Source organism: Gnatocerus cornutus, chromosome 1 (assembly GCF_029298725.1).
Source record: "Gnatocerus cornutus isolate USDA-ARS CGAHR chromosome 1, icGnaCorn1.1, whole genome shotgun sequence".
In the NCBI taxonomy this organism is placed as follows: domain Eukaryota; kingdom Metazoa; phylum Arthropoda; class Insecta; order Coleoptera; family Tenebrionidae; genus Gnatocerus; species Gnatocerus cornutus.
Window position 1 is genome coordinate 26,239,958 of NC_142233.1, and position 24,446 is coordinate 26,264,403.

A 24,446-nucleotide genomic window follows, 5' to 3' on the forward strand; every position below is an offset into this window, starting at 1 on the left:
CGACAATAGTTCATTTCAGATAATCTATTCTAAATGTCATTTTTCTACAACCTCATAAAAAAGTGACGTATTCTACATATTTACATGGTTCATGTTTTTGTACATCCATTTCCGAAAATAAAAGTCACTAGTGTGATATGAATATATCCGCACAGACCTGTCAAAACTGATTTGTCAAAAACGACCTAACCAATTCATTTTTATCATGTTGTTTTACAGTGAAGCGTCTAGATATTTGAGACAAAAATTCTGGAGTTACATTTGTATTTGAAAATAACTGTCAATTTTGGCAGGTCTGTGCGGATATATTCATATCGCACTAGTGACTTTTACTTTCGGAAATGGATGTACGAAAACATCAACTTTCGGAGTCATTTAACCGTGTGGAAAATGTCACTTTCAAATGGGGTCGTAGGAAAATGCCTTTTTCCCACTACCCCATAGGTCGTAGTACTTTTTTTTGTTCAAAATGATTTTAATTGTCCAGTTTGGTTTAGTCTATTTAGTTTAGAAAAATACCACATCAAATGGATCATCGGAAAAGCGATAACCGCAAGTTTGCTTGCACACCTTGTTATACGAGAAAACAATGGATAATAATAAAAACAATTCCGGAAAAATCGATTTAAGCAAACAATGTAAGTCCTTAATTTAACCCAATGTGACCCATGAGTAATAAGAAAGATGTACATACGTAAAATATGGGTCCAAAATTAGAGCTTGTCCATCAGCACTGCAAAATATTTCTAAATCTAGATTTTAGCATCCTGGATGAATTTTCCGGTTCGGAACTAAAACCCAAATAAACATTCTCAATCTGTAGGAAAAGATGAAACAATCAGACGAATGGTGAAGCCTCGACTTCAAAAGTAAGGTCACTGTTCGCGCCTAAACAAATCCAAGATTATGAATGATGTGGCAATTAGTACCGTCTAACGTCAATCATCGTTGTGAATTATGAATGACAATTCCATATTAAAGTCGGATGGACAAAGTTATAAAATAAGATCAAACATCGAAAAAACCTTTAGGAGGGCGCCGAGGATTATGTAAACAGCTTATGTTAGGCAAATAAAGCTTTTCTACATATTCAAACAATCAGAATCGTATCAAAAGTGCCGACCCGAGACCAAAATACTTTGACTGTTTTTAAAACTTCACAGTCTTCACACTCGCGTGTTCGAAGGGCCAAAGTATACAAACCAAGCGGTCTCGTTTCAACTTTCTTTTTCCACGAATCGATTTTCGAGAGGTTGAAGTGATTGTTTGAAGACGAAGACGCTAAAGAGTGATTGTATAATCGTGATTCACACGGGGAGAGGTTTCCATAATTTAAGGAATTACGTGTAGTTGAAGAGGACTTGCTAATATTAGCAAGAGTTTCAGCGAATCTTTTTGTGTATCTAATCTCTCAAGTGAGAAAAAATACATTCGTAGATTTTTATTATTCTACTTTGATGAGTTGTGGATAAAGATTACACCATTATTTCCTAGGGTTTATTACTACTTTTGAAAATTAAGGAAAACATGCTAATTAAAAATAACTAGTTAATTAATTGAAATAAACTTGAAGTAAATATACCTAATAAAAACTTCATATCATTTACTATAAAGGTTTTTAAAAAAGTGATTGCCTTTCTGTAATTATATAGTATATCTACATTAATTAAAATTATTGAGCAATTAGTAATTTTTATGTTAATGCTCTACTACTGAAGAAAGTGTCTAGTTGATGGTACAAACAAATTTTATAACTTCAAGGTCTGGAAAATCAGCAATATAAAGTCATATAAAAAGTATAGTATGTAATAAATATGTACTTGCTTTTCGGACGTAATAAAACTCCTGATTAAAATGTGGTTTATAGTATCGTTACATAATATGTAAATATACTTACAATTGTTAGCATTATAAGTATCATGTGTTGATAGACAACAAATCAAAATTAACACTTGGTATAATTTAATTACTAAGTAAATCTCAACATGTAGGTACTATCAGAAAGCCGTATGCAGTTAATGCAGTACATTTTTATTTAGATGGATGTTGAATCGTGGATTCCTCTGGAACTGTAATAGGTTGAAAGAATCTAAAATTGTCCCCAAGGGAAAGAAAATAATCTATCATTTGATTGGGAAAAATTCCCACAGGAGTTTTCCAAATTCTCATCGGATTTTTTACAACAAATAAATTGACTGAAAATGTCATCTTCTTTTAATTTAATTCAAAAGTTTTCTTTCTGAATTTACAAACGTTAAATTAAAAACACATTAACTCCTTTATGTTATTTTACCACAATTTTTCAAATGCTAACAAAATTTACCTGCATGCTTTAATCAGTACAAGTAGATCATCATCATAGTTACTAATAGCTTCACTTGGGCTTAACTTTAAGCCCTAGTTAGGTTCTATAGTTACCACTGTCTTGATAATTGCATTTTAGGAATGTAACCAAAGCTTAGCTTAGGGAGCGGTGCAAATAGTTTTTGGGCAAAATGCCTTTTCAGTTTTATAAAACGGAAATCAAAAAAATATAACGTTAGGATTCAATTATGTATTATAATTTTAGAGTTAAAAACACTTTATTTTTGTTCCCAAATCTTCAGATTTCACATAGTGTTGTGAAAATAAAGCACCAACTCGCTTACAGAAAAAGGTCTTATAAGTGAACATTTTCTCTTTTCAGCTTTTTTTGTAAAGGCATAAGGTTGTAAAGTTGACCAATCAAGGATTCGAGAAATTATTAAAGATCTGACCGAAAACATAGTGGTTTGGTTATGACAAAAACGAGACATTTGACATTTGAATTGTCAGAAACTGAAAATTTAATTCAAATAATACCTAAATTAAATACGGAATGAAGGCAAAGATAAACAAGGAATGATTTACTGTTATTTCAGTACCAATGCGAAACTGTTTAGCACAACTTGATAGATACTTGACGTACGCACAAAATGTCAAATATAACATGTGACATTTTGATTTTTTGATTTCTTAAATTTTACAAAGATCCAAACTGAGATTTGATTTTTTACTTTTGTTGTTCCACTGCTTATAAGAAGCGCTGCAGAAAATAATTGTCGTAGATTTCATTTATTACAACTCTCTAACACTACAATTTAGTGCTTTATTTACATAATATCTTGTATATATACAGTATGTTCCCGGATTGAGTTCACAAGAGGAAAAAAAACGTTATTTTTTATTTTACAAAAAAATGACAAAATAATAATATTTTTTGCTTATTTTAAAATAAATAAAACTTTAATATTATCAAGCTGTGTTCTTAAAATCGAAAAAAACAAAAAATAACGAAGAACTTTTTTATTTTTAATTTTGCAAAAAATGTCAAAGGAATAAAATTCGTTTCTTAGCTCAAACCAATTTCCACTATTTGATTGACCCATTACCTGTTTTAGCACATAGTTCAATTCTAACTCGTAATTCTTCAAGACTGTTTCGAATTTTCTCAATTATTGTTAAGGATGCAATTGCATTTCTTTTCCAATTTTTTAAAACTTTCACATTATTGGGTAAATTTTCCTTTAATCTTTAACGCACTATTTGATATTGTGAATCCACAGCCTGCTATTATTTAAATACGATTGCAAAATTTAATACATAAAAATAATGAAAAAATTAATTTTAAGAGTACAAACTAATAATTTTGAAATTTTAATTGCAGATTTATCTGTTTTGAAATAAGCAAAAAATGATATTTTCTTGTCATTTTTTTGTAAAATGGAAAATAAACTTTTTTTCCCTCTACTATACAGGGTCTATCAGAACTAGCGGACCAAAATGAAACGATGTATTCACAATCTTCTGGGAATAATTGGAAAAATGTTTAAAAAAATCCATCTTTAATAGTGATCAGAAAATGAACAATTTAAACTAACCAATCGTGTTGCTGATGTTAAGTTACCTGAAAATTAGCTTTTCCTGCTTTATTTGTAACTATGGATGCATCTTAAATATTTTTGCATTGTTGTTACACTGACGTAATTTTTTAGGTGACGTCTTCTCATAAAAATTGACAAGTTTATTTTAAGACCAACAAAATGAAATAATAAACTCAAACTTTAAAATTAACAGAATCCGAAAAACAGATTAGTAAATGAATACAGAAATAACAAAAATCAATGAATTAGCGGTATAAATTTGAAAAAATAGGTAAATAGTTTTTAAAGTAAATGTTCAAAATTTCTTCCTTCCACTTGAATGCACAGAGCAGCTCTTCTCAGTAGACTTGCCCTAGCATTACTGACCATTTCAGCTGTTATTGAAGCAAATGCTTCTTGAATGCGGTTTCTTAACACGTTAATATTTTCAGGCATATTTCGGTACACCAAATTCTTGACGTGTCCCCAAAGGAAAAAATCTAAGGGCGTAAGGTCTGGCGACCTGGGGGGCCAACGTTTTGGGCCTCCGCGGCCTATCCATGCATTAGGAAATCTAACATCTAAATGGTTCCTAGTTACATTTGCAAAATGTGCTGGGCATCCATCATGTTGGAACCAAATATTGTTAATGTCAACATTTCTTAATCTTTGTAGAGGAATATTGTCTAGCAGCATGTCCAAATCATCAACTAAAAAATTTGTATAAATTTGGCCGTTGAGTCTGGCGGGAAATTCGTACGGGCCAACCTGAAAGAATGTGATGTTTTATAATTGCGTATAACTTGTTCTCAAAACAATTTACTATGGCGTTCCCAAAAATTCCAGCCCAAAGATTGACAGAAAATCTTTGCTGGGGATTACTTTGCCTGAAGACGTGCGGATTATCTCGCCCCCAAACATGAAAATTTCTTTGATTGAAAAATCCATCTTTTTGAAAGCAAGATTCGTCTGTAAACAATATGCTTTTGACGAAGTTCTCATTTGCTTCATGTTCCCGCAGAAGCCAAGTACAAAACTCCACTCTTAGAGGATAATCTTCCGGCGTAAGACATTGCACTTTAGTATAATGAAATGGGTGCATTCGTTCGTCTTTAAGAATACGTTGAACAGAAGAGGTGGACATTTCAAGATTTCTGGCCACAATACTAATGCTCGTTTCAGGTTCCTCTTCAAAAATCTCAATAACCGCTTCCTCGTTGTCCACGGTTCTCGCAGTTCTTGGGGCACCCTCAACCTCCCTTCTGCATACTTTTAAATTACCAGATTCTCTTCCTCTCTGTACTAATCTTAAAATAACATTTCGGCTAGGCTGTTCCCTATTTGGAAAACGAAGTGCGTATTGCTGGATAGTAGCTGTTGCACTGCGATTACACTCTCCATACAACAAGACCATATCAAAATATTCTTCCGGGGTAAACATAATTAATTATTAAATACAATGAAACCACAAATCAACGTTTGGAATGACTGTCTAATTGTCAGAAATACTTTGTTATGACATAACAGTCAATTATTTTTTGCAACAATTAAATAGGTTTCTATGGTAAAAAATATATGTTTTAAGGTAATTTTACATCTACAACACGATTGGTCAATTAAAACCGTTCTTATTTTAAAAGCCAACAAGAATGGATTTTTTTAAACAATCTTGGCGTTTTTTTTTCCACATCCGGACTTCTTTTGCAGATAGACAAATTTTAACTCAGCCCATCATAGGCTGCGCCATCTGTACAACCATACTCACTATATAGAAATAGAAAACTGTAATGTTAAACATTCTTTTATTGGCTTACTAAATAAACATTTAATAATTAAAACATGCTTTTAGTTCTTTTACAACAAATAAAACATTAAATCGTCAAAATCCCCACTAAAAACTCTGTTTATCGCTTCAGCCTTCTTTTTCAAAGACACCGGTGGCGGCGTCGAAACGACCGCGATCTCTCTTTCAGTCGTCGAAATAACCCTTTTTGTCGTCAAAACAATCTTCTTTTCCTTCATCCCTTTCGATTTTGCATCTTCTTTACAGCACACTTTCGGATAAATAACACCCACTCCGCATTGTTGCGATTTTATAAATTTTACAACCCCCTTTGTCGCCGGTTTTTCCTTATCCAATAATCCCTTTAAAGGACCGCATTTCTCCAGACTAACGCATTCGAACGTTGGTCTGCATGGTGATTCTCTTAATTGTTCTGAAATATTTGCAGGTATTAAGCTCCAATAAACTAATAAACTACTCACTTTTGATGCTTTTATGACTGGGACCGACGTCTGGGCAACATACTTTCATCTCAGTTTCACCATGAGAACCGCAGAATTGGCTTTTTAAGAATTTCAATGATGTTTCCAAGTTTTGCGAGGTTCTTATTATGGTTTTTAATGAGTCGCAGTTTTTTAATGGGATGCATTCTAAAGGTAATTTGCACTGTAAATCCGAACTATGAGCTAACGAAATCGTGGTGTTATTACAATTTCGGAATGCGGTTTACATTTTTACCTGGCAAAGTTAAAACCACCGATAACACACTTAAAAGGATTACTGCAAGTAGGATCAACATTTCATAACGTTTTTGTAAGTATATGTACTACAATAAACATTGCCGGTTTTGAAAACTTTAACTAAATTTTGTTCATGTGTGGTAAATAAAATAGTGTAGCTGTGACTAAATTGATAAGCCCACCAGCGAGAAGAAAATAAAAACGTTCCAAGTGCAATTTTTTATTACAGTTTTGTGAAACAATAAAAATTATCAACTTTTCAATCATTTTAAATTCTAAAACAAAACTGGTTTGTCGTAATAGTATATGAATCCAAAAATTGAGCAACCGTTTATAAATTTTTTGTCCATTTATTAAATTCAAAACAAGCTGTAATTCTTGGTTCATCTAAACATGACTAATGGGTTTGGAATTATTTAATTATTAGAATATTAGTATAATTATTAGGGTTTAGGTACCAAAATTGGGGATTTTTTTTAATCCGTCTCGTAAATAAATGGCTTAAACAGGTAGAAATGTTTAGATTTAATTTAAAATGAGTAAAGATGGGTAAACATTTCTCCGGACTCATCTTTTTATTCTATTTTCATTTTTATTAATTAAGTGTATGATTGGCTGCATACCTTTATTAACATTAAGCAATTCCATAATATTTCAGATATATTGTTATTTTGTATTATGCTTCTTTTTTTTCTAAACTCCATGGGTGCCAAATTAGCTCATCAAATTTTAGAATCTTTTTGAGTTGTCGTGTTTTAAATGTTTTCATATTTTTTGTTAAATTTCTTAGATTCAGGACACCAAATGAAAAAATAAGAACTTTATTTTCAACAAAACGAATAATATAGTTCTACAAGCTAAATCCTATAAGAACGAACATCAAGACCATTTTTAAACATAATTTCATCGATCCAATCTCTAAAATGCCCCAAATTCACATACACCCCTGGAGTGTCACCTCCACACCCAATCCCCCACGACACAATCCCAACTTGATGGAACCTCTCTGGAACTCCAGGAATCGGACAAATCAAGGGACTTCCACCATCTCCTCCACACGTGTCCTGGTTGCCGCCACCCCCAGCGCACAAAAAAGATTTATGCAACTGGAAATGTTTTCCCAACTTGGTCTCCCTCAATTTTCCAACACATTGGTGATTTTCCACTACCGGCAGAGTTATCACCTTTACTTTCAACTTCTCCTTGTCCACCGTGGTGGCAGTCGTACAATTAACACCATCCAAAACCGTTTCGGGAGGAGGAATACAGACGGTCCTAATCTTTTCCTTTCTAAAGGGCTTGTTTAAGACAAGAACAGCGATGTCGTTTTGAAGGGTTGCCAATTTGAACGACGGATGTTTATGGACTTGAACGACGGTGCGAAGAGTACTGCTAATTTTGATTTGGTGGTACCCCTCGTCTTCAACACAGTGAGCTGCCGTTATGGCCACTTTTTCATTGATGAGAGACGCACGGCATTTGTAGGAAGCTACAAAATTCGGATATTGCTTGTACAGAAGCGCAGCTGACCATGGGAAGCTAGCGCTATCTTGAGTTCCACAACCTTTCGATGTTTTTGTTGGGCTTTCAGTGGTCGTCGTTTGGAGAACTTTGCAGCACACATCCAAAAAACCCTCACATTCTTCGGAGTCTCTAAAAAAGAACGAACAATCAACGATGCGTTCCAGAAATTGTTTAAATTAGTCTTACCGTAATTCGATCAGGCCTGCTCCATCAGAAATAACAGTGTAGTCGTCGGAACACTGGTAAAAGGGCACACAAGTGCAATTTTTTGCTTGGGTCAGTCTGACCACGACGAAAAAAAGGACGGGAATCAAACCGATTGTCATGATCAACGTGGGCTCAGAGATTTAAAGTGATCAAAGTTGGAGGAAGTTTGGTAAATTATTATGTTCCCCCACTATCCCTACCACAAAAAGCTTCGGATGGGGTGTTATGGGTTTTTCCACTACCGCTTTTACCACTAAATTCCTGGAAAAAGCTTTAGTTGAGCTATCAAGGGTTTTCCAATAAGCTACCCTTTCTTTGTAATTCGCACGTTCTTATTACGGCTCTAAGTAGTTTCAGGGGTTAGGAATTATTTTGTTATTGAAGCGGCCACACTAATTAAATTTAAAAATTAAATTTAGTTGCTTTTAATCTGATTAAAAATGTGTATTATCAGTGCCAAACTGCAAAATTATTGAACAAGAAAGACAAAATTTAGAATTGTTATTAAGATTTCCAAAAAAAAAAATAGCTAAAATGTCGAGTTTTAAACAAATCCAAAATTCCCAATTTTTTTGGTAAATGCCATTTTTTGCGTCAGATTCTAGACCAAATTTGCAAATGTTTGCAAATTTTTATTCTTTAAAATTCAAGACGATTTTGGATGTGACCACCAGTGTTACCGGATCCTTTGTATTTTTCAAAATAAATCGTAAAAATTGTCAAATGAAACATGATCACAAACTATTGTTCTAAGCCCTTTTAAGACATTCTAGGATTGTGTTTCGAAAAGACAAATGTAATGAGAAGCACGAAAAAGTGCTGTTTTGTTACGAGCATGTTACGAGCATGTTATGAGACCTCTTATTTAGATATTTACATCACAGTTATGTTGGAAAAAAATTGAATTCGCGAATATTTCCGCAAAAACTCAAAAATCGCTAAAAATTATACTTCTTAGGCGTCGCGACGCCAACCAAACCGTGATAAAAAAATAAATTTTTGCGTCAGCTTCTAGAGCTTTATCAACTATGAGTGTATGCAAATTTTCAAAATTGTAACTTTATTATTAAAGACGATTTTGGGGGTGGACACAAGTGTTGCCGGACCCTGTATACGTGCACAAAAAAGTATTTCATTGGGTACTAGAATAAATTGATGAAACATTGGGTTGTAGTGGTCATATCCAAATGACTTTCAGTCAATCAGAGCCCGCGATGAGTTCATTAATTACTACACGGGTTTCAGTTATTGCTATCATAACTTGTTTAAAGCGAACTACGTTATGAACAAATATCTAAATGCTTGTAGATAAAGATTTCAACTAATTATGCCACTAATTTATAGGTCCAGCTTTGGAATTTCCCTTCCTAAAGGATTATCTCTTTTCGCAGAAAATAAATCCTCTAAAGCAAGCAGGTACCAAAATGAAACATTGCAGAAAGGTCAACTTTAGAGTGAGGACGTGAAGTTCAATACTGTGATAATGTTCAAGTTGACTGTTATTTTTTGTGTTTTGATCGCTTCAGAAGCAATTCCACAATTGAGTAAGTATAAATAAATTTCATTCTAAAGCCCATCGTTGATTTGAAAATTTACTTTATTAAACATAATTTTTTAAGATCAATCTTGTCGAGGATCCAGAACTGGAACATGCATGTCTATAACTTCATGCTCACACTATATGGATCAATTAAAACGAAGACCTCGACCACCATCTTTACTGTCTGATGTAAAAAGGAATCTCTGTGGAACTTTTCAGAAAGTTCCAAAAGTTTGTTGCCCACAAAGTGACGATAACGATAATGAGAAACATGAAAATTATTCATTACTACCATTGGATATCTGTGGGCCTATCTCTCATGGATCTAGGATTATAAAAGGAAGCAGTGCAAGTCCGCGAGAATTTCCGTGGATGGCACTCATAGCTTATAAAACAGGTAATATTTCTAACCACTTTGTTGATATCAGTGGTAAATGCTATGATTTTTTGCAGGTGATTCCCCCGAAGACCAAGATTTTAAATGTGGCGGCACGTTAATTACCGAACGATTTGTCTTAACTGCGGCTCATTGTTTACACGACAAATCATTGTAAGACTTAAAGTAAAGCATTGATTTACATTTTTTATTTATCTTCTTGTAGACTAGGCGTTCGATTGGGCGAATATGACATCGCGGTGGAGAAAGAATGTTACTACAAAGGTCGCGGGTGCGAACCACCTGTTCAAGATATTTTAATCGACAAAATTATAATTCATAAAAAATACAATCCGGCAACACACGTTAACGACATCGCCTTGATTCGCTTATCAACCCCAGCAAACATGGAATATGGTAAGAAATTTCAATAATACGAACTTCATTGAATAACCTCATTATGTTTTAGATAACGTCAAACCCATTTGTTTACCTACAGGAAATCTTTTGAAGGCAAATTTATTGGGCAAATTTCTGACGGTTACAGGTTGGGGCACAACTGAAACGGGGCACAAAAGTATGGTGCTCAATAAGGTATCAATTCCGGTGGTTCCCTTAAAAGATTGCCGAAAAGTCTACGGAAGATCTGCGTCTATTTCAAAATCTCAGATCTGCGCAGGAGGGTATAAAGGAAGAGATTCGTGTTCAGGTGATAGCGGTGGTCCTCTCCAGTATATTGCCATGGTGGGGCAGGAGCCGAGATATGTCCAAGATGGGATAGTGTCATACGGAGCCAAACAATGTGGGGTTGTTGGGTGGCCTGCAATTTACACGAATATTAAGGAATATATGTCTTGGATTTTGGATCATATAGAGCCTTAATTTTTTGAGGATTTTTATTCTGTATATAGAATGTTCTGACAGGGAGTATTTTTAAGTAATAGCCTTAAAGTTATCTACTCTATATTTATTTATTTGCAACGTTCACTGTTTTTCTTTGTGTTTTTTCTTTAATAAATTGTCGTGTTTTAAATGTTGTTTTGTTTGAATTATAGCTACAATTTATTCATTAACATTTTTTTATGCTGAATTTCTTAGACTCGGTGAATCAAGAGTCAAAGAATTTTTAGCAAAACGTACAAAAAGAACTAACCACAGACTAAATTCTGTAAAAGAACAAACATCAAGACCATTATTTTTAAACATAACTAAAAGTGTTCCTGAGTCACCTCGTCGTCCAGTTCTCCACGACACAATCCCAACTTGTTGAAGACTCTTTGAAACTCGAGGAATCGGACAAATCCGTCTCCTCCATATATTCACTCTCAACTTTTCCTCGCATCCTCGCAGTCGTCTCGCATTTTTCTTTTATTGTCATTCTTAGTTTAAAGAAAATATTTACTTAGCTTCAAAATGGATTGTATAATTTTTTTTGGCCTCATGAATTGTGAACGTCAAATTAACATTCAATTGACATATTTTCCTACGACCCCATATGAAAGTGACGTTTTTCACACGGTTAAATGACTCCGAAAGTTGAAGTTTTCGTACGTACGTCCATTTCCGAAAGTAAAACTCACTCAAAATTGACAGTTATATTTAAATACAAATGTAATTCTTGAATTTTTGTCTTAAATATCTAGACGATTTACTGTAAAACAACATGCATAATGGTAAAAATTAATTGTTTAGGTCGTTTTTGCCAAGACAATTTTGACAGGTCTGTGCGAATATATTCACATCACACTAGTGACTTTTACTTTCGTAAATTGATGTACGAAAACATCAACCATCTAACTATGTGGAATACGTTACTTTTATTCATATAAAACCTCATGGTCGTAAAAAATGATATTTAGAAAAGATAAGAAATGAACTATTGTCAAGACTTATGGTTTCTTCCTGATGATGGAAGGTCGTAGGAAAAATAGTGTACACAACTCGTCGGAAAGTGTCTTTCTTGCACTCGTGTAACATCTGCACTCGGCTGGCGCCTCGTGCATCTACATTTACACTCGTGCGAAATTGCTCACTTTCCGCACTTGTTATGTAAATATCTATTACAAGCGCCCTGGACCACAATATAAGGATCTATCAGTATGGACAACTAAAGGATTTGACATATACCGATTTTTTGACGTTTCCGCGAGTACTGGCGGTACTTCCAGAATTCTCTGAGAGGTGACGCCAGCTGTTTTAATAGCGGAATAAATCCAAACACGTTGTTTTTTAAATAAAAAGACACTAGACAAGTAACTTAGGTGTAGGTATCCGAAAACTCACGTAGACATTATTTTTCCAAGCAATTAAGTCTTTTTTTAATTCACCGCCACGTCCTGCTGTATATTTACGACCTGTGCATTTGTGCAGTTCGACTGTTTCTCCGCATATGCTTTGGAGGCCGCCACTGCTCGGGCACTTTTGGGAATATTTTACCATATTGGGTTTATTACCAACATTGTTTTTGACATTTCAAATTTTAAGTTTGAATTTTCAAGTTTGAATTTTCAAATTATTACACGTTGTTTGTTGCTTTTTCAAGTGTTCGTTGTGTGCTCTGTTTACGTTTGTTCTTTGTTCTACGTTTGTGTTTTTTGTGGCTTTCAAAAGTCAAAAATCTTACTAACCCCAAAATTCAATTTGTCAACAATGTCAAAAGCGCCCGAGCAGCAGCGCCCTCCTCGGCAAAAAAATGCGTTTTCTCGGAAACATTCTTGATACGGGGAAATGAGATTTTGCACAGGCCGTAGATATACAGCAGGTCGTGTTCACCGCTTTTGAGTAGCGACATCCACAAACAGTAGCGAGAAGGACCGCCAGCGCCGTCGAAGGTCATGAAAAGCTGCAAGTCAACTTCAAAGGGGCCGTCATGAGTTGTCCATACTGATAGATCCTTATATTGTGCCTGGACGTTTACACACGCCGTGCGGTAAAAATTGCCCAAATCGTCTGCTCTTCAGATGAGTTTATAAATTAAAATCACTTTATCATAATGAAGATTGATCACAAAAGAGGAATCTACCTAAATTATTATTTCAATTAAGACAATATTTCTATTTTTAAAGTCATATTAAAACTTTTTTTATACAGCGCCATCTTGTGTACTTTTTGTGCACCAACTACAAAATTGACAGAATTGACAGATTTTTAAAAAACCCAATTATTTAAATTAAAATTTTTCGGCCAAAAAGTTTAATACAACTCTTGTGCGTTAACCATTTTACAGCGCTCAATCATTAAAGCACTCCGGCTACGCTGTCGTGCTTCAAACCGATTTCGCGCTGTAAAATGTAAGTTACCACACGCGACTCTAAATAACTATTATTTTCAAGTAATAGTCTATTGTCAATTTTTCGTACATTTATAATAATATTAACAAATTTTTCAATAATAATTAATAATAATTTGTGAGTTTTGCAGATATGACACTAAATAGGCGGGATATAAAATCTAAATTTTTATATATTTTTTAAATATCCCTAGTGAAGCTTTTTAAAGCAATTTAGGAAAACTGTATTAAAGCAACCTTTTTCCCTATGTCTAAGCAATCGTTACAATTTTTTATTAAATTGTCAGCTCAAGAGAAGACAAAATTGCAAACTTGAGATCTTTAAACTAAATTTCCATGCAAACCGATTTTTGACGCTAAGCCTAGAGAATTATGCCACCAGTTTTTTTTTGCAAAGTTGTTTATCAAACATTTTCATTATAAGCAGAAAGTAACAGAAAAACGCATGAGGAAAACTTAGAGCTTAATTACTAAAAACTATGAATTTGGAAACTAAAGCTCTACATATAATAATACAAACCTAAATGCAAATAAATCTAGGGAAATACAATAATTTTAAAACTTTAAAAAATTCAAAAACTTGGGAAGTAAATACATATATACAACAAGATGAAAATGTGTGCGAATAATTTAATACTACTTTCAAAGTCCAAAGATATAATTATAGGCCATGACATGAGAACAATCAAAGTTTGAAAATAGAAATATACATTTGGAAATGGAATAAATTGCAAAAATAAATGAAGATGTAAAAAATAATGGAGAAACTGATAGGGGAACAGGACAAGAAATTTACCAAATTACCTTTTTAATGAACTAGAAATCGTCGCACTTGACATTGAATTATTCTTATTAACTAATTATCCTATTTAATATTCACAAAAAGTGCACAAATTGTTGTCATTTTACATTTTTAGCTCTCCTTAGGTAACTTCCGTAGTAAATATTCAGCATGGAGAAAGGTCAATAATACAAAAACTCGTTAATAACATTATAGAGGTAAGTATGGAAATAATTATGACACTTTTAATGGATTCAATCAAGTTTTACCTTGTGACGCACTTGATATTCCTTCTTGCTATAATTTAAAACTTTAGAGTCTAAACATGAACTCGTACTCCTTTCAAACAATGTTTCTTATTTTCCTTTTTTTGTGCCTTCACCAACTATATGCAAGCCATATTTTACATCGTAAGTACTTTACGGGCATTAACACCTGTAAAAATGACCTATTTTACAGTTCGCAACTGTCAAACTCCATATATTTGCACCGAGATCGCTAAATGCCAAAATATCCCTTACATCGGCTTCAAAAGAAGTTACTGTGGATTTGCTGCTAATTCTCTTAAAATTTGTTGTTCACCGACAGTTACGTCAACCACAAATCCTCCACGTGTGATAAGACGGTACGATTATTTGATTAAGCATAAAAATTTTGAGATTTTGCCGATGGATAAGTGCGGTGTAGTTTCCAATCGGTTTCGGATTACTTCCGGGGCAAGCACTACTCCTGGGGAATTTCCTTGGATGGCCTTGATCGCGTATCGAACAGGTAAAGATGTTAATAGTTTAATAACCGACTTCTCTCATTTCATATAAAAAATGTATTAAAGTCTACATAATTACAGGTCTTTAATTCTGATACAGAAGTAGGTTTTGTATTTTATGAAAATGAAATTTTTGGGCAAACTGAGAGAAGGTACTAAACAAACCATTCTTTTATAAAAGTGATATTAGATTCAACTAAGTAGTCATTATGTAGATTGTTATCTAACATTGTGGTGTCATGTAGAAAATCCAGAGGAGTGGAAAGCAATATTTTAATTTTGTTTCTCTAGTTTAAACTTGTTGAGACAGCAAATATTTTACTAACAAGATTTAAGGACGTTCCGCTAAATTAACCTCAGATTTTTTCATTCTTATAATGCATCAATTGGCTACGAATTCTCATTATTTATTATAAAACTAGGAACTCATAGTTATTTCCCATAAATCACTTATACTGATTGATAAATATTCAGTGGTAATAATTCAAATATGAATTCTACCTCTTTTGTTAAATTGAAAATATAAGTTGGTCCAAGCAAACATGGCATTAACAAATGAAAAATAATTTTAGGAAATTCCAGCACTCAACAAGATTTTAAATGTGGAGGAACTTTAATTAGCGAAAAGTACGTCTTGACAGCTGCCCACTGCATTGACAACGAAACGATGTAAGTAAACCAGTTCTGAAGACCACAGGTCCGGGAAATCCACTTGTATTTTCCCTGATTTTCTTTTTTTGAAGCTTAGGAGTACGATTGGGCGAGTACGATACTGCGACAGAGATGGATTGTGATGCTAACGGACGAAACTGTGAACCTTCTGTCCAAGATTTATCGATTAACACAACAATAATTCATTCATTTTACGATCCGTCAACTTTTATTAATGACATAGCTTTAATCAGGTTGACCACATCAGCGAATTATAGTTATGGTGGGTAATGAAAAGATGGTGATTTCCCATTCGTGACCATGAAATTTGACAACTTTCTATAATTTATAGTGTTGCAGGCAATGTTCGACCAATTTGTCTGCCTTTTGGGGAACTCCTAGGAGTTAACTTGGAAGGACAAGAACTGACAGTGGCAGGTTGGGGAGCTACAGAACAAGGTACATTTACGATATTTTAACATTGTCTCATTTTTATTATAATCTTTTAGGAGACAAAAGCACGACTCTAAGAAAAGTATTAGTTCCAGTAATGTCAAATTCCGACTGCAGAAATATTTATGAGAGCTTAAAACCCATTACCAAGAAGCAAATTTGTGCTGGTGCCGACCATGGGCGAGATTCTTGTGCTGGTGACAGCGGTGGTCCTCTTCAACGAGTGGATACTATCAACAATTCAGCTCGATATGTTCAATATGGGATTGTCTCTTTTGGACCAACACAGTGTGGTCTCAGCCAGAGACCAGGAATTTATACGAATGTCCAAAAATACATAAAGTGGATATTAGACCACCTCGAATGAATCCATAATTCTTTAGAAATAGATAATAACAATAATAATAAATGATAACATAGAACTGAATCGAAATGACGCTTCAAAAGGCTTTGAAATTTGTACAATAAGTCCATACGTCGTAGTTTTGGTTGTCTAGATTAAAGACTTTCTGAACTGTCAAAAATTGTAAAAAAAGCAATACAAAGATTCAAATTTCAAAAAAAAAATGAAAATTATAAGCAGTTTACTTCATTTTTCTATGGGAATTGTCTTCAGAGGGGGAGAGGAATTCTTACAATTGAAGGACTGATTGTTGAATAATAAAGTAGATATTAATATATTACCTACTTCTAAACCAGATATAATCTATTTTGAACAAAGAAAAATATTATTAAAAGTCAATGAGAATCTTTATTTTCGGAAAATCCAAATTTTCCAAAAACGGACACCACTAATCATTGAACACAGACATACATATAAAATTAAAACAAATAAATGAAGTCATCTAATTATTCTTCAGCGGTACCCAACTAGAACCAGTATCACTAGAAATATTTCTTCATCTCTTAACAATTTTTTGGCATCCTTGACCTTGTGGAAAGGGATTACTTGCAAGAACCTGCAAACATCTTACACAATAACACGAAATCTTGTGCTATGGAAGTCAGTACAATCACCAATAAAATTTCCCATTTAATAAACTTATTTTTTTGTAACTTTTCATTCATGTTTTTATTCATTACCGACACCACAAACATTAGCGAGTTGTATTCCTCAATGAGTACTAACCACTACTATTTTCGCTAATGATATACAGTGACGTTGAACGACTGCAACATTTAAAAGATCTACAAGGACGGTGGGAGATCAGTTGGTTCGGCAGTACTCGTTCGAGATGTGGTGCGTAGGTAGTACCAAATTTTGTGTTTTTGTGTTGGCCTACCTTTTTTTCGCAGATGCGCGTAAGTATAATTACCTGTATTTATTCTTCCTATCTTCTTCATTCTTCTTCATCCTTGGTGTACTATAATCAAAATAGCTGTTTTTGTTGTTACCAAACGCAGAATTAAATGAAGTAAATTCACGGGGACACTCAATCGTTATCCAGTCCGTGTTTCGACATAATGATCTGGGAAAATCCAACCTGTAAGAAATCAGTCCACAATTTAGGAAATTTCTATAGTAATCATAAATGGTGTATTTAGCTGGCGAGTTCAAGGTTTTGATAACTTTCGTGTATCTGACGCATATTTAGGATACTTCTAATTCTGAAAATAAGAGATCTGAACTAGTTTTGTTATTTTGTGGGTTCTATTTTCATCTTCACTAAGTTCCATATTTTTTATTTGTGAGATTTGCCTCTAGACTCATAAATTTTAATGTTTGGGTAAGAGTATATGAATGTGGTTATTCAAGTTTTTTGTGGATTTAACAATTTATTATTATTGATGCACGGATTCTAAAATCCAGTCGTTTTAAATTAAGCTAGAAGAGTTGAAATATGTTTACCTACCTTAGACACCTCAGCATCACATGAAATGGGTAAACTTTTTAGGAAATTGTAGGTAATACATTAATAATATAATGTAATACATTAATACAAGTGACAACGATAGATACAGCGGAATCAGTTTATTAACAATAGAGGTCATTATCTTCGGGATTTCCTTATTATTATTTATGTTGTTTTGTTTCACTTCTTAGTTTTATAAGCATAGTTCCGTCAGTTCTTGTTTTTTTCACCAACTTCCAACTTCGGCAAAACTATTGTTTAACCATTGTGACATTTTTCTAATTTGAAGTCTCAAGTACGTGATCTTTAAGAATCAGAATTGTAAAATATCTAATTAAAATTTCTATAAACAATAACGTTTTTATTTTCTTTTCTGTTGATATAAATTTATCGACAGTAATCTTCCAATGTATGTCTAACATATTTAGATAATGTGAATGGTAGATATTTATCCAATCTTTAAACTAATAATGTCTACATAAATGGGATCATTTTAATATTATGTAATATATTCTTGTATAATTTTTCTTTGTTTATCCACCCTTTTTCAAATCACAAAATAACGTTTAGAGCAATAAAAAGTGCATTCATTTGCGGGGACTTAAATTAAATAATAAAAATGACTAACATAAGCCAATATCAGTGTAAAGAATTCCTAAGTAAACCATAATTGTACATATTTACCTCTATAGATAATATTATTGCACACACGGCAAGGGATTTTCCTTTTTGCACTTTTCTCAGTAATAAAACTTTGTAATCAGAAAAAAATCCCTGAAACTTGGTTAAAAATAGATCTGGCAATAAACTGATATAAGAGAAGACATTTAAAAAATGCGGGATTTAAAAATGTTATAAAAGTTTAAAATAAAATAGAGCGATCTGACAACTTAATTTTTTCTCAAACCTGATAATTCATTAATAAATTATTTGATGTTTTGCCGTTCTTTTCGTTGTTTTACTTTTTTTAAACACGCAATTTGAAAACTCGCCACCTCGCACGTCATACAACTGACCATCCCAGAAAAAGCGATGCCAATTATCCTGCTGCTTACGCACACCCTCAGGCATGCATCACCGTCATCAAACTCGTTCACTTAAAAAGTATGAGATTTTCTTCATCCTCTATTTTTAGTAAATGAATCCGAAAACAACATCGACATTGTTTTTCCAGAATGGGTGCCAGCCGAAGATTTCTGCAAAACGCCGGACAATGAAAGAGGGAACTGTGTTATTATTCGGGACTGCAAACCGATGATGGATGTTTTGGAAACTGTATCGCAGCCACTGCCTAAAGAAGTTGTGAATCTTTTGAAATCTTATCAATGTGGGTTTAGCGGACGCAATCCTAAAGTGTGCTGTCCCGACAAGCCTATCAAAATTGGTGGTGGATCCTCAAACGAAGAAAGTGCACCGCCGCCACCGAACGTTTCCAGACATAGGAACTTAGGACTGTTGCCTGAAAACTGCGGAAGACTTGATACAGGGGATAAAATTGTTAATGGGAACAAGACCAGTTTGTTTGAATTTCCGTGGATGGCGCTTTTGTCGTATAGAACTAGTGAGTACAGAATTTGGGATTTGATGAAGTTTTAATGGAATTTATTTTACAGATCGTGGTCCTGATTTTAAATGTGGCGCTACAATTATCAACGAGAATTACATTTTGACTGCTGCTCATTGCATAACAAACCTTAAAAGCCCGCTGTGAGTAGTTTTGTTTTAGGGGTCATTCTGCTAAAAAAATATTTCATTTAATTTAAATTTGGGCCAAATTCGTACGAAATTGGTATACATTTAAAAAAAAACAATTAAAACTCTTTATTAGAGAGCAAATCTGATGGATAACAGATGACTCAGCTTCTTCATTCGTATTTGCAAGTGTTACGACGTCAAACTGACCTATTAACTCAAAAGGGGAAAGTTGAAATTGCATTTTTAACCCACACATTCGCATATTTTTGGTCTAGCACAGTTACTTTCTTACAAACACCCACATTTGCTCTTAATTCAAAGAAAATTTAGGGATATTCACTTAACCATTGTTTTAAGACAATGCTGTAAACATGAAAAACGCGTTTAGTATAGTCGACTCTCAATAACTGGAATTTTACAATAATTTTTCGAACAATTCTTATTTTGCTTCGTAAACTTCCTTGAAAAAAAAGGATTTTAAAAGAAAACTCATAACTTTTGCCAAATCAAACTAGTACATACTTGGTAATTCGAAGTGGGTGCCCGGTCCCTTGGGATTCGTATTATTGAGAGTCGACTGTATTCGTTCCGCTTTGAATCACCTAACAAACAGTGTTAGTAACATATTTTTAATTCCAAATGCCGTTGTAAATTTTTTCTTCAAAAAATTGACAGATTATCTATCTCGATTGTCAAGGTAAAAGTTTCACTTATATGCACTCATAAGCAAAATACAGCACTTTTTATGCTTGGACTCCACCGTAGTCATAGAAATGTTTCCATTGAACTATGATTCTGCATGAGAAATTTTTTTTGAAGTAAAACAGAGCAATTTTCTATCTTTTACAAAAAAAATCGTATATGCCATTTAGAGCAAAAATGACTGTGTTTCGTCTGTTAATGTCTGCCTCACTACGTTTGGCAGACACACGAACAGGCTCAGCACACAAAGCTTCATTTTTACTCCTAATAACACAATGTACCTACTATTATTTTATGGAAAAATTAGATTAATCATTCCAAAACGAAATCAAAATTTTTTTGAAAAGTTTAAAGAACTTAAATGTATATAAATGAAAAAAAAGTTCAAAATTTTATTGTTTTTTTTTTTATACAGCATGTACCAAAATTGCAAGATAGAAGGCATTATATAACTAATAATTTTAAAGATTTTTTTTGTCTTTGGTAAAACGTTACATTAAGTACTGCATAATTGGTAACATAAAACTGGCGAGTTGAATTTCAATATGTTAATTATTATAAATTTCGAATTTCGGTTAACATTCACACTCTTTATCACTATTTATCTTTTTTTGGGGCACACCTGTATTTGTTAAAAAAAATATTCTAGGTAAATTAATAACGACATTTTAAATTTATCCATTTTTTTGTTGCGGAAGTGTTGTTTATGAAATGGATTCCAACAAAAAACATTTATTTCTATTGAATTAGATTTATTCAAATTGGGAAAGCAATAATTTAAATGTCTGCGGTTTTCTATCAAAAAATAGCATAATAATTCATTTGATAGTTTTCTGGGAATAGAACAACATGACTCATGTAATGAAAATTTATAGTTTATAGTGTGGATAATCAGTTTGTTTTATTTTACATTTAAACATTCCGTCTCTGGATAAGTCTTTTGCAAATTTAACACTTTAACACAAATAAACATGGTAATTTTTTTCTGTTCTTTGGTATGTTTGCACTTGTTTTTAACAATTTTCAACATTTACAAAATTTTGTAGCAGAATCTGTAATGGAAAATTTGATTTAACATTTTAGAAGTTTAAAATGCAAAAAAAATATTGGCCGAATTTCAAAATTACAAAGTAAAATATTCTCTGTTATGAGAAACGAATTTTTTTTTGTTTATATAGGTGTTCCAATATGACGCAAAAATGAGAAAGAATTATACAGGGTGGGCCAACGAAAACGAAACAGAGGCGTTTTGAAGCACTTACCGGTGGAATTTCAAAAAACGCTGAGACCGGTCAATTTTGGTTGTGAGGGGGACACACAACACACGTATTTTCAACTTTTTGCAGTCAGCTCCCTAAGAGGGGTGAAATTAACTCATTTCATTTTTAAAGATAGGTATAGGACATGGCACCTTTTTTGAAAGGTCCATTGAAGACCTTTACAGTGATATAATATTTTTTTTATTTCTAAGCCCTATAAAAATTTTTTTGAAAACGAAACTTTGGCGTTTTGAGGCACTTACTGGTGGAATTTCCAAAAATGCCGAGACAGGTCAATTTTAGTTGAAAAGGGGACACACAACACACGTATTTACAACTTTTTGCAGTCAACTCCCTTTGAGGGGGTGAAATTAAGCCTTTTAATTTTTAAAGATAGATATAGGACATGGCACTTTTTTTGAAAAGCCCATTGAAGACCTTTACAGTAATATAATTTTTTTTTATTTGCCATTTTTGTTAGAATGTATTTTTCAACTTTGGGGTAATTTCCACCCTGTTGATAAGGTTATTCTAAAAAATACAAAATTGCTATTGTTTTTGAAATAAAATGTACGTATTTTAGTGCTATACATGCCTGGTTATGTTGATAGATATGTACATAAATTCATCGCAACTGTTTAGTGCTAATATTTTTTTATAGAGGTTAGATAGAAAAAAAAAATTCTATCATTGTAAATGTCTCCAATGGGCCTTCAAAAAAAGTGCCATGTCCTTTACCTACCTTTAAAAATTAAAGGGGTCAATTTCACCCCTCATAGGGAGTTGACTGCAAAAAGTTGTAATTACATGTGTCGTGTGTGTCCCTCACATCTAAAATTGACCTGTCGCGGTGTTTTTTGAAATTCCACCAGTTAGTGCCTTAAAACGTCCCAAATTCGTTTTCGAATATTTTTTTATAGGGCTTAGAAATAAAAAAAATATTAATATTACTGTAAAGGTCTTCATTGGGCCTTTCAAAAAAAGCGCCATGTCCTATACCTATCTTTAAAAATTAAAGGGGTTAATTTCACCCCTCAAAAGCAGTTGACTGCAAAAAGTTGAAAATACGTGTGTTGTGTGTCCCCCTCACAACTAAAATTGACCGGTCTCAGCGTTTTTTGAAATTCCACCAGTAAGTGCCTCAAAACGCCTCTGCTTCGTTTTCGTTGGCCCACCCTGTATGTGACAGTTGATGTGCTAATGTTAAACAAAATTTACAATTAGAATTTCATTTTCTTGCCTCAATCCAAAGAAATTTAAACATTTATCAGAGATAATTTGATAACATCGTAACAATTTTTACGTTCATGAAAGACAACAATTAGATAGCGCTTTAGTTGTGTAACCACCCGCAACACGCAGGGTAACCATGATACATTGGACAACAGTTTTCAAATACAAATCAATCAAAAATTTGTAAATATAATTTAGTCTAAAAACCAGAATAAGAAGAAAAATGTTGATTTTTATTAATGAAATTCGTTAACGGATTATTAATGTGTATATCAACAAAATTTGTTCTTAGCTTAATCTACAGTTTTTTTTAAATAAATCAATTTCATATTACCAACTGTAAAGGGTCATAACTTAAAGAATACAAAATAACTTTTTAGGAGATATTTTTGTTTATATTTTGTAGTAATTTTGGAACAGCTTGTATTTGCTCTGCTGAATATAAAAATTATGGAGTCAAAATAACCAAATTTTGAATTTTACAATGAACTAACAACAATTACGTAATTTATTTTAAAATTTGCAATACTCTTATAATTTTGGTAGTTGTAATGTACTAAATATAATTTATTTTTGATGATGTTGATTCTTCATTCCTTGTCTGTATAGCTCTAATTCTCTTTTTTCCTTTTTAGCCTCGGCGTTCGCGTTGGAGAGCACAACATCCAAACCCAAGTAGACTGCGAGACAACCCGAGAAGGCGAAAGAATCTGTGCTAAACCCTACCAAGACCTCTCCATTGAAGAAATCATCCCCCATCCCGACTACAACACTAAACTCTTCACCAACGACATTGGTCTCCTCCGTGTATCTCGCATGAACATAGATCAAGGTAATTACCTCATCATTCACTTGAACTTTTCTATTAACATCAACACTTTCAGAACACATCCGACCAGTTTGCCTTCCTTTAGACAAAGCCAGAAATTACAATTTTACCAATAAAAACTGTTTAGTCACCGGTTGGGGAGTCACAGAAACAGGTCGGTCCAGTCCTGAATTATTGAAAGTACAAATCCCTGCTTTATCGAACACTGAATGTGCAAAGGTTTATAAAAATGTAGCGCAGATTAATCATAAACAGCTTTGTGCTGGTGGAAAATCGTCAAGTGACTCTTGTGCGGGAGACAGCGGAGGACCTCTTCAAGTTATGGCGTCTTTACATGGAGATATTCGGCTAATTCAGCAAGGAGTTGTATCGTTCGGACCGAAAATCTGTGCCAGACAAGGTTTTCCAGGGGTTTACACGAGAGTGGCGTATTATATGGATTGGATTCTGGATAGTATGAAGGCTTAAATTGAGAGGATAAAGACTGTACTTAATTTTAATTAGACTGCCGACCGAGAAATGACGTATTTAGACGTGTCAAACACGATAAATGAAGGAATCTTAGATAAGTTATTGTTGCCGACTAATTACGCTATGCTTATTTATATTGTTTTATATTTTATATCCTGAAAAAATACAACTGAATATGCTTTACTGTCGTATTTTTTTGACCAATTACTAAAAAACATCAAAAATGGGCTTAAAAATAAATGTAAAGTTTCCTGAGAGTACTTACGTCCGTCAAGGTTACATGATAAATATGTACAAAAAATTACAACATTAATGTTTCATTTCTTTTAATAGAAATGTTATGCACCCAACTATACAATTACCTCTCGGGAATCACTTTTATTTGAATCAATAACACAATGCAGTAGCAGAAC

At 33.3% G+C, this 24,446-nt stretch overlaps 3 protein-coding genes across 3 annotated transcripts; 2 read left to right on the top strand and 1 right to left on the bottom strand.

Moving 5' to 3' along the window:
* Positions 1-7,243: 7,243 nt before the first annotated feature.
* LOC148181073 (phenoloxidase-activating factor 2-like) lies at positions 7,244-8,280 on the bottom strand. The gene is made up of 2 exons (XM_088046156.1): positions 8,115-8,280; positions 7,244-8,057 (listed from the first exon to the last, which is right to left on the bottom strand). Exons 1-2 carry the CDS (start codon positions 8,252-8,254, stop codon positions 7,262-7,264), a joined length of 936 nt encoding a protein of 311 aa, XP_087902282.1. The 5' UTR covers positions 8,255-8,280; the 3' UTR covers positions 7,244-7,261.
* A 1,292-nt stretch (positions 8,281-9,572) lies between these two features.
* Positions 9,573-10,971, top strand: LOC148181074 (CLIP domain-containing serine protease HP8-like). Its single transcript, XM_088038168.1, has 5 exons — positions 9,573-9,679; positions 9,755-10,072; positions 10,129-10,225; positions 10,278-10,468; positions 10,521-10,971. Exons 1-5 carry the CDS (start codon positions 9,619-9,621, stop codon positions 10,931-10,933), a joined length of 1,080 nt encoding a protein of 359 aa, XP_087894294.1. The 5' UTR covers positions 9,573-9,618; the 3' UTR covers positions 10,934-10,971.
* A 3,453-nt stretch (positions 10,972-14,424) lies between these two features.
* On the top strand, positions 14,425-24,216 carry LOC148181075 (transmembrane protease serine 9-like). Its single transcript, XM_088046306.1, has 11 exons — positions 14,425-14,531; positions 14,581-14,892; positions 15,460-15,556; positions 15,631-15,821; positions 15,899-15,997; positions 16,048-16,356; positions 17,159-17,293; positions 18,980-19,405; positions 19,458-19,551; positions 23,369-23,565; positions 23,618-24,216. The coding sequence occupies exons 1-11, from the start codon at positions 14,447-14,449 to the stop codon at positions 24,028-24,030; spliced, it is 2,358 nt and encodes a 785-aa protein (XP_087902432.1). The 5' UTR covers positions 14,425-14,446; the 3' UTR covers positions 24,031-24,216.
* The last annotated feature ends 230 nt before the right edge of the window (positions 24,217-24,446 follow it).